Genomic DNA, 10,921 nt, shown 5'->3' with positions numbered 1-10,921 from the left:
CTGTTTTGCAAAGGATCTTAACTACACCATAATCTTATTATTCCTCCTCCCCAGTTTGGCTATGGTATTCTACCCATTTGTTAGGACTGCAGATGCATCCTTGAAGGACATAGTACAGTTTTGTACCTACCATAAATGTAGATGTCCAAGAGGTATGCATCTGCATCTGTGGATCTTCTAGCTAGCTGGGAATCTATTATGGTGTATTTGTTTGTATATATGTATATATATGTTTTTATTTTATTTTCTCTCTTTATTGGAAACTTTTACATTTATCCAAATTTAGCCTTCCTAGAGGGCACCTGGCATCTGGGGCAAGAAACACTGAGGAAACTGGCGTCGGCTGATACCTTTATACCTGAAGAACTGCAGCTATGACGTCGGGTGGAGTGCGACATCAGCCGAGGCCAGACCCAGACTTTGGAAGGGCTGCCTGACTACAGGACAACCCATTTGTTAGGACTGCAGATGCATACCTCTCGGACATCTACATTTATGGTAGGTACAAAACTGTACTTTCGTAATGCACCCATCAGGCAGGTTCACACCTTGGACATATATTCTCTCTGTTTATCCACCTGACTTTTGGACTTCTGTTTTTGGCTTATAATCAATCCTTCCTCCTTGGCAAGAGTAGTAAGAATTATTTGTTTGCAGAAAAATTACAAAACATATAAATACAAATGGAACCATGTTTCTCCGTGGATCTCTGCCAAGGAATTGATTGCCTTTTCCTGTTCTGCTCCTTCTTGAGCGCCTTGCACAAATCTTTGACATCCAGACTTTGTTGTTAAAATACTCTAAGCCTACAGACTCAAAATAACTTTCTTTGAAGATGCTGTTCCTAGTTGCTCTTACTGTGTCAGCAAGAGAAGTTTTCAGTTGCTGGCCTTATCTGTGAAATAGCCCTCTTTGTCTTTTGACAAAGAAAAGGTCATTTTATCACTTAACACCTTAAGGATGGCTGAAAAGTGTCCAGTGAATCTAAGCTTAATCCCTGTGTTTAACTTTTGTGTTTTCATTCAGTACTGTTTCAAAAGCATATCCTTCATTGTATAGCTGTGGACCATAAATTAACATTTCACGTTGAAAAGAAAAATATTTTGGCAAATCCACCTTTTTTTCCTTCTGCACATTGGTACAATAGTGGCTTGCACAAGAGCTTGTCGCAAATCTATTCCCCCACCCCTCTGTTTCAGTACATCTCACTCCTCTCTTGTGTTCTCATAGTTCATTTTTATTACTATTAAAAGAAAGTTTGTAGAAAAATGTATTGGTAGTTGAAACGGGAAGACTAAGCCTTCTCAAGCAGAAATAGGTCTGTTGCCTTTGTTTTTAGAACACTTCCCCCTTCTCATAAATCTTTTTAGCCTTGTTCCTCTATTAGTAGATGTAGGTCATTGCCTCAACTAGTATCCTCTCCATTCTGTGCTCTAAATGCCATAGGGCTCCTCAGTCAAACTTTTAAACTATTTGGCCAGTACGGACTACGTGTAACAACAGCTAGTGTACTGACCTGCTTACAGATTGTTTCTTCTTTACTCTTTCTGTTTGGTAACCACGTCTCTACCCTCTCCATTCCCCCTCGCTTTGCTTGGGCTCCCTATGCTCCTCTAACCTATCCACAATTTCCATCCACCCCCTACTACAACTACATTTATTTTAAACAAGCCACTCCCACCTCTCACACGGCCTATCCAGTCCATCCTTCTTAACGGCCTTAATGCAATACACTGTCCAAACCCATCTGCCTACTAATTACTTTACCACACCTAGAATCTCACCCAATCTTACTCTATCTCAACATTTTTAGCAGCAATCTGTCTCCAATATTTTATTATATAAACATGATTAACTGTACTAACGCACACACAAAATGTCACCATAACTTTACCTACTCAAGTCTGCTCCACCAGTGTATATTCACTATATCTAACACCTATTTTCAATTAAACTTGCTTCCAAACACTTAGATACCTGATAACTATACTTCATAACTTTAATCTCTTCACGAAAAGTAGTATATAAATTGATACCTTATGTATTACAGAAGCATAAAACCCCTTCAGGTCTCGCCACACATCTCCCTCCGGTATGACAAATACATAACCAAATTCCTTAACACTCTTGTAAACATAGCATCCCGTCTTGCAATTAGTGGAGATATCTATCAAAACTCTGGGCCCAGAACCTCCACACTTCTAATAAATGCTTCATCCTCACTGCCTCTAAACATACTTAAATCAGTCTAGAAAGGGATCGGATCTTTTACTAATGTCACTTCTTATTTGTTACAAAATTCACGAACTCCACACTACTCTACTTACCAGATATAGTACTGCTAACTGAAACCTGGTTGAAGCCAAATATTAATGACAATGAAATTACTCCTGCAAGCTACAATATTCTTAGAGCACACACAGTCCAAAAACGGTGGAGGAATACCAGTATTTCAAAATAACGTCATATTGCAACCATTAGATCAAACTCTCCCATATTCCAGTAACGCCAAAATGCTCTACACTACACTAAAAATTAATTCCAAAAAATACTTGTAGTAGGAGCGTGCTTTCCACCTGGAACAACTTGACCACAATTGAGAATATACTGGAGTGGACATCAAAAACGTTCTCCCAAGAAACGCCCATCATGGGTGATTTTAATACAGATTGGCTCACGTGCAAGTCCAAGAATCCCACTAACTATTAATCTACATGGATTTAGCCAAATCATTCAAACTCCCACTAGAAGACAAAACCTCACAGTCCATACTAGACTGTGGGCCCTAACTAATGAACCATCCCATTCTCAGTATTGTGGATGTTACTCCGACAGTCTCACTGACCACATATCCAACCTGCTTACTTGGGCATCGTACATACTTTCCCAAACACACCATGTATTGTCGTCCTATCCGAACACAATAGAAATTTCAACTCTCAGTCCTTTGTCCATACTCTGCCACTGCAACTGGACGCCTCTAAAGGTCTTACCCCTAGATGTCTGTGGAATATTTCAACTTTACCTTCCTCAGTATACTTGACAAATTAGCACCACCCAGAACAAGGTCAAAATCAGACTGTGCCCCTTGGTTTAACCTAAGGAAACGAGCTCTACTGAAACTGAGAGAAGGCCTTGGTAAGATGATATAGTGATAAATTGCAACTTCGTCTAGCATAGCAAGAGCTCAGAAACAAAGTGAAAAAAAAATTAAACAGGATAAAATAAACTACTTCACCAACGCCCAGATGAAATACAAGAACAATCCACAAAAATTCTGGTCTGCAATAAAAACAATGCTACACCCCGGGCAAGCACCAGCATCACACCCCTTTTCCTCAAATAACCTAAGTTCTATGGCAGAGTAGTTTTAGACTTCACTGAAAGTATACTGTCACTCTGTAAAAATAACGTCTCCTCCCCTTCACCACTAACCTTGGCATCAAACAGCAATGCAACTACCTTTCCTTCCAGCCTGTTTCAATAAGTAACTTAAAAAAAAATCAGAAAATGTAAACCAAGTTTAGCAGCAGACAACTTACCAGCCTAATAACTGAAGTTGTCTGCTGATGCCATCACCTACCCTGCATCAATTTAGTCATTTTTATCTCAGAGCAGCAAATTCCATCTCTAGAAAATTTCATACATAATTCTCTACATAAAGGTGGCAACTCTACAGAGCTCTCTAATTATAGGCCTGTTGCCATACTGTCCCCTCTATCCAAAATTCTGTAAAAATGTATACATTCTCAGCTTCTGGACTACCTCTCCATAAAAAGCCAATCGGCTCCAACACAGCATGGATTTAGACCTAATTAGTGTGCCATCCTTACTGTTAATCAATATAGGAATGAAGGCAAAGTAGCTTTAACCATCTTCCTTGATCTGTCGAAAGCTTTTGACGCAGTCTCCCATGGCAAACTACTAGTGGAACTCATTAACCTTAATCTGTCTGCACTTAACAGGTTGCCAACAAGCAGTAAAATGAGACAAACCGTTCTCCCCGTTACTTAACGTAACACTGGGGGTTCCCCAGGGTTCTTTTCTTGGCCCCTTTCTCTTTCTCTTTACTAACAAACTTAACACAGTTACTCCCTTGTCTCCTTAGTTCATTATACTGACAATTCTACACATACTTGTACTTGCCCCATCAATGCAACAACTACAAGAGATAACCCAAAAGTCCTTCTCTGCCATTGAATCCTAGCTTACCAAATCCCAACTGATACTGAACACTAGTAAAACTGCATTTATGATCTTCCATCCCACTAGAACCAGTGACCCCCACCTTCCACTTTCCTTATCAAAGCTGTAGACAGTGCATCTATTACACCAGTATCCTCTACAAAACTTGGGCGTTATGATTAACAACGAGATCTGACATGCATATTTCCCAAACTGTAAAGTTCATTAAAAAAAAAAAAAAAACTAGTTACACTTAGTAGAAATAAGAAATTACTAACCAATGAAACTAGGATAGCCATCTCAAGAACACACCTTCTCTCTCTCTCTTACTTTATGCTTCTCCCATACTTACAACCTTGAGCTCAGACTTGGGTAAACTCGAAGCTTGTTATAATAAAGTAGCAAAATTTGCTACAGATTCTGCTAATCAATCACATTACTGTCTATCCCTGAGACAACTCTACTTCACCTACTTGCTTGTAGTCAATTGATGACCGCTCAGAAATTACTTTACCAACCAGATAAAATCACAGATCTCCAAAATGAAATTGAACCCTACTCAAGTAATCAAGTTCTATGCTCCACTAATAAATCATTATTAAAAGTTAATAAAGCTAAGAACACTGCAGAAACGGTCTTCTCAAATCACCTAGCCAAGCTCTGGACCCCACTCCCTCAAACAGTCAGATCCACTACCAACACCAGTCAGTTTAAAAAATTACTCAAAACCCACTTGTCCAGTGGATGGCTCTGCTCATGCAACAATCCTGGCTAACTTAGCCCTTCAATATACCTCACCTCTCCTGTTAAATAACGCCAGCAAAGAAAATAGCCCTATGTCTTACTTTTTTACCTTCTTGTCATTTTTCTTTACTGTCCTACTGTACTACCTCTACACCTCTGTTTCTGTACACCACATTTCCTTTATCACATTTCCTAACATTTATAGCAGTAAACTATTTAATCTAGGACCTATATGTGAATGAACTCTGCTCTGCTTTGTCAAACCGTACTTACTGTGTAATAAGCAATACTAAATTAATAGTATGTGTAATGTACATCTTAATTGTTCAAAGTTATGTCATGTAACTATATACAATGTCTGCCTTATCAAGGAATTTTTCCTCTATCTCCTTATATGTTCATGTAACCTTGATGCCTCTTACATTCACTATTTGATTTCTGTGTAACGTTTCTCCCCGGGCCTCTGCTGAAAACAGGTTATTCTCCCAGTTGGACTTTTCCAGCAAACAAATGCAAAATTAAATAAAATAAAAAAAAAAACATAAGTATCCAAGACCACTTTGGCCAGATGACTGTATTATTGCATCAAGTTTTGTTACAGAAAGTATAGCAAGACTCACTGGCTTGTTCTAGAGCACTGGCTACCTCTGCAATATTCTTTAGAAATGCAGCTCTTGATTTGTATAGCAGTTACCTAGTATTTCCTTAACACCTTTGCAAGACACTACAAGTTGTATGTGCCTAATGGGTCTTGGCCCTCTGTTTTATAAGATGTACATTTTCATAAGAGGGATGACCCAGGAGGAGTAACATGGGACTGTTCCCTGCCATTACAGACTTGCTATCCCCTTACATGATATTAAGGGTATGTACTTAACATAGTAGTTAATCTGGAAGAGCAGGTCCATCCTGTGAAACTTGCAAACCTCGCTCCACCTTTGAAGTGGGGTTTAAGATTTAGTTTGCATTTGGTTACACTTTGCATAGCTCACTTCATAGCTGGTGAAGTGGTGCATTATGAGGTAGGGGAATTTTTCTTTGCCTGTGAAATTTTATCTGCTGAGTTGACTTGGTCTTCTGGCTTTAGTATTACAAAGGTTAGACCTGCATTACCAAATCTGTCTCTACGGTAATTACAAGGGTTTCATATTTTCTTAATTAAAATTCAAGGTAAGATGCCTGCTTTGCTTTTGTGGTAGTGTGGTTTGTGAAAACTTCATTGGAAAATGACAAGTTTTGGAGATGCAGGTATGTGTAGACTGGCAACAAAAGTAGGCAAACCTGAAACTAATCTGGAGACTGTCCTTTGGGAAAAAAAAAAAGATTGTAATAAAGAGGTTAATACTTGTATAATGTCACTGTCTTAAATCCTATCCTGATAAGGTGTTTTGCAGAACAAATTCTGACAAATGCCATCTTTTTCGGATGGAGATTGTGCAGGATGTTCATCGTGTTACCCTGCTGCAGTCATCACACTTGGGTTATCCTGCCGTCAGGCGGTCCCACAGTCGTGGGTTCTTTCATATAGTGTGTTGTTCCTGTGGTTTGCACCATTTAATGTTACAGACCCTTAACATCACATAAAACCATCAAATGTATGTATTAAGTAAAACTGATTTTTTGGTTATTTTTATTTTAACTGTTTGTATGGGTCACTTTTCAAGATTGCCACAAAATACTTTATCGCTGAGATAGCTGAACTCAGTCATCACTGACATCAAACAGGCTGAAGGATTGCTTAGAATGAAGACTTGATTATGACTAGCCTTTTTAATCCTGTGTTACTGTGCTGTTTGTTTTCCATAAGAAAGGAAGAGAAAAAAAATGTTGCAGGTTTTTGATAGGTGTGAATGATGAAGAATAAATGCACATATAGCTGTTTCACCTTTCTGATACCGCTTTATGCCACAGGCCATTTTCAGCAGAGTCAAATAATTTGAGAGAGGTTCCAAATAAGACTCTTTTTGCAATACTTGAGCTTCTGTGATTATGGCACAAAATAAACTTAAACTTGTTTTGTTTTAATAGGATTGTGGCCTTTTGCCTGCTGCTGTATCTTTTTCTTAATTATTTTCTTTCTTTTTGCTTGAGGATTGGGGTGGCCCGCATAAGAAAGCCAATAGATCAGAGAAGAACAAGAAAAAATTTGGTCCAGGAACAGAGACTCTAATTACGAATGACATTTCTCCAGAGTCTTCACCAGGAGCCGGGCGTCGTAAAACAAAAGCTCCACATACATTTCCTTACACAAGATATGCTACTCAGATGTCTGTTCCTGAACAGGCCGAGTTGGAGAAACTTAAACAGAGAATTAATTTCAGCGATCTTGATCAGGTCTGTGAAGGAATTTTACAATGTTGCCTTTACTGCACTTACATTAGCTGTCAATTATCACCAGATTTGGATTATAACCATGGTATAGTTTTCATAACTGAATGTGGCTTCTGTTAGAACTGATAAGTCAGATGAAACCTTTTGACTACATTACTTGTCTATTAATTGCATTTCTGGGGCAGAAGGTTTTCTCAATTTTTTTCCTGGCAGTTTAACAAAGATCTGCTTTTTTGCTTTTTAAACTAATTACAAAATGTTTGAGCCACTGTTTCAGTGGTGGTGGTTTAATCCCCGTTCACACCAAGGTGAGAGTGGTCTGTGGGACTAATTGTGTCCACATCTTGCATTTATCTTGAATATTTTAGTATCTCATGTCTTCGTTGAGCTCACTTTTGTGTTTTGAACAGGTCTCTTGATTTTACTCTGCTGGTAAAATATATTTGTACTACTAAAATTATGTACTTGTTTCAGTCTAAGATGCACACCACTATGCTCTGTAACGATCTACATCTGTGAGTCTGTGGCAAAAGGTCATTTTACAAGTGCCTTATGTATTGACTTCAGGCATACCTTCAGGTCCATTATTCAACCCTGCCTATTAAACAAGCTCAGAGATGTGTGTTGGTGTGTGAGCAGGCCAATGGTTCTTGTCATACCTTACTGGGAAAACATGTCATGCGCAAAACTCCAGCCTCTGAAATGATTAAATACCCTTCTTTGGCCTTTGACAAGAAAATGGTGATTTGCAAGGGTCCGTCCTGCAGCCTTACTATGCACAGCTTTTCGTTAGGTTTTCCTGTCACCTCCCTTGTATCACATGAACACTGTTTGCACACTATCATTGGCTTTGATCCCTGCCAATCCAACTTCAGGAGAAAAAAAAATAATTTCAGCTGTATGAGACTGGCACAGAGAGAGACTTTATAGTTAACAGCAACCTATCAGCTGTGATGCATTTTGGCATTCACAGCAGGCTAGCCTGTAATCCTGTCACCATAATAAAAGACTCAGTAGATGCTGCAGTTCCCACAATACTCAAGTTAGTGCTTCTTTCAAACAGCTGAGCTCATCCTAACACCCAGATCCATCAACAACTTAAATTTGCCTGTAAGTAAGCTTACCTCCTCCCCCCCTTGAATGTTGTCTGTTACAACACTACACTCTACCTTAAAAATAAGCAGCCCATAAAATCTGTTTCATTATTTTTCTGGTCTTAAAAAGGACATTATTGTTCCTTTAAAAAGGTCAGACTTGCTTCCATTGACTATAAGGGAAGATTTTAGCTAAACTCCCTAACCTTCAGAGTAGTGCACAACAGATGCTCTCGCACTGTTGCCACAAAGCTACATTGTCATCCAATAGCTTACCACACCATTTGTCCCTTCCAGAAACTCTTTTAGAATTCGGAAGGCCCTGTGGGGTGGGGGTATTTACTAAAATGACTCCAGCAGCTTGGAATGCACTTCCCTAAAATGTTAAAAGATTGAAGGACTGCTCTGCTTTTAGGGCAGTATTCTTAACATGTTTATGAGAGGAATGCAAATAGAACTCCCTAGTCAGTGGCTAGGTGTGGTATACCTTCCTAGGTAATGTACTAATATCAGATAGCAGCTCCAGTACTGCACAGTTCTTCAAAAATCTGTAAACTGTGTATACTGGTTTCTTTCTGTTGTGACTGTAAGGCGCTGTCTTAAGTGTATTCTAGTTTTAAGTATTCTACTTGTGCTGTGCTGGTATCCAATTTAACTGGCCAGCCACAGATGAAATCTGCTGTGGGTACTCCCTCTTATCCAGTCTTCCGGCCCTTGGGCTGGATAAACGAATGGTTGGTTAATTAGAAAATGCATACGGAAAAGCATTTATAGATTATAAATCAGCTAGAATAACAGGGTTTGTGTTAGTATGCATTTATCTAATGAAAAATTGTTGGATAGAATCTCCTCTCTCACCCAGGTAAAAAAGAAAACCCCTGTTCTGACCCTCATGCCTCTGAACTGACTCTAGCATCCAACTTTAACTCATTCTTCATCAATTCCATAGCCAAACTTGCATCATCTGTCACTAACAATAACGCATCCCCACCCCCACAAACGCATCCCTCCTTCCTCTAGTAACTCCAGCCCCCAATCTCCTCCCTTCTCCATGAATCCTGTCCCCATGTCTACTATAAAAAAAAAAAACTACTCCTAAAACTGAAACCATGTTCTAATGCTCCTGATGAAATACCCTCCTATTTCCTAAAAATAGCAGCAGAAGCCATTGCCTTCCCTATCTGCATTCTAATAAATCGATCAATTTCAGAATGCCATGTTTCCCATCTTTGGAAAAAGGCCTTTATTATTCCACTGCATAACGGAGGCAACAATGACATCCCAAATTTCTGACCTATCGCTATCCTATCCCCTATTTCTGAACTCCTCAAAATGTGCTCGCCTTCAACTCCTACACTCTTAAACAATAACCTCCTTACTCCCACTCGGCATGGATTCCAACCAGGCCATAGTACCCACCACTGCCCTTGTCTCCTTCCTAGAGACCATTAACAAGGCCCGTGACACCGGTCATATTGTATCCGCCCTCCTCTTAGTCCTGTCAAAGGCTTTTGATGCCATCTCTCACAATCTTCTCATTATCAAACTTTCAAAACTAAACTTCTCCCCCTCCTCCATTAACTGGTTCACCAATTACCTATCAAATAGTTTTTTTTTCCCACTTGACTGCTTGTTGCCCATCTCACCTTTCCTAGATACTCCCACAGGTGTCCCCCCAAGTCTCAATCCTAGGTCCCCTTCAATTCAGTATCTTCATAAATGACGTCTAGCATGCCATCCCCAACACCATCCTCATCCAATATGACAATGACTCCACTATAATCTGTTCTGCCACCTCTCCTTCCTCACTAGCACAATTAACTCAGGAAGCCTTCCATTCTACAGAACAATGGGTGCTAGACAACCATCTGGCATTCAATGCAAACAAGACTAAACTAATGATATTTACCCCTTCCAAAACCACCACCTTAGATAAAAACTCATTCTCTATCACCAGCCAAAATAACACAACTCTCGAAATAGTCTCCACTGGAAAACTTCTTGGAATTCTCATTGACGATAAACAAGTTTGATAGTCACCTACAAGTAAATGTAAAAAAAACACACAAAATTAGGCATGCTGTACCGTACAAACTGCTTGCTCTCTCTCCCTCTACCAGGCTACTGTCTACCTCATCCCTTCCCTCCTATATGGTGCCTCTATTATCAGTCTACAGTCTTCCCTCAAGTCAAGCTCTCCTCCTGTGACTTAAAATTTCAAAATTTGCAACTGGCCATAGATCCAATACCCATCACTGTATTTCCCTACATCAACTGAACTGGCTTGAACTACCCAGCTGTCTTACCTACATCCAACTTATCCAAGCACACACTTATTTTTAACCCCTCCCTCTGCCCCTCTCTTGCCTCCACCTTCAGAATCCATCTTCCTGATAGGGGTCTCGGACCTAACTCCCAGAATCTAACAGAACTACATAAACCATCCCGTCCACCAGGCAACCACCTCTTATCTTTCTCACTAGCACACCATTGGAATTATCTTCCACTTCCCATCCGTACCCAGACAGACTGTCTTCAAAACCCTATTTCACTCGCACCTAACTTCA

The 10,921-nt window shown here is 39.6% G+C and overlaps 1 protein-coding gene across 1 annotated transcript in view; it reads left to right on the top strand.

Moving 5' to 3' along the window:
- Window positions 1-7,014: 7,014 nt before the first annotated feature.
- PCM1 (pericentriolar material 1) overlaps window positions 7,015-10,921 on the top strand; it is a gene marked incomplete at its 5' end in the record, with an annotated part of 3,258,627 nt that continues 3,254,720 nt past the window's right edge. The window contains one exon of the mRNA XM_044063494.1: window positions 7,015-7,263. Coding sequence (XP_043919429.1) covers window positions 7,015-7,263 — 249 coding nt within the window. The remainder of the gene's footprint in view (window positions 7,264-10,921) is intronic.

This window comes from Protopterus annectens, chromosome 2.part1, assembly GCF_019279795.1.
Source record: "Protopterus annectens isolate FY-2018-M chromosome 2.part1, PAN1.0, whole genome shotgun sequence".
NCBI lineage: Eukaryota > Metazoa > Chordata > Ceratodontiformes > Protopteridae > Protopterus > Protopterus annectens.
Note: the sequence above shows the minus strand (reverse complement) of the source record. Positions and strands in the feature narration are given on the sequence as shown.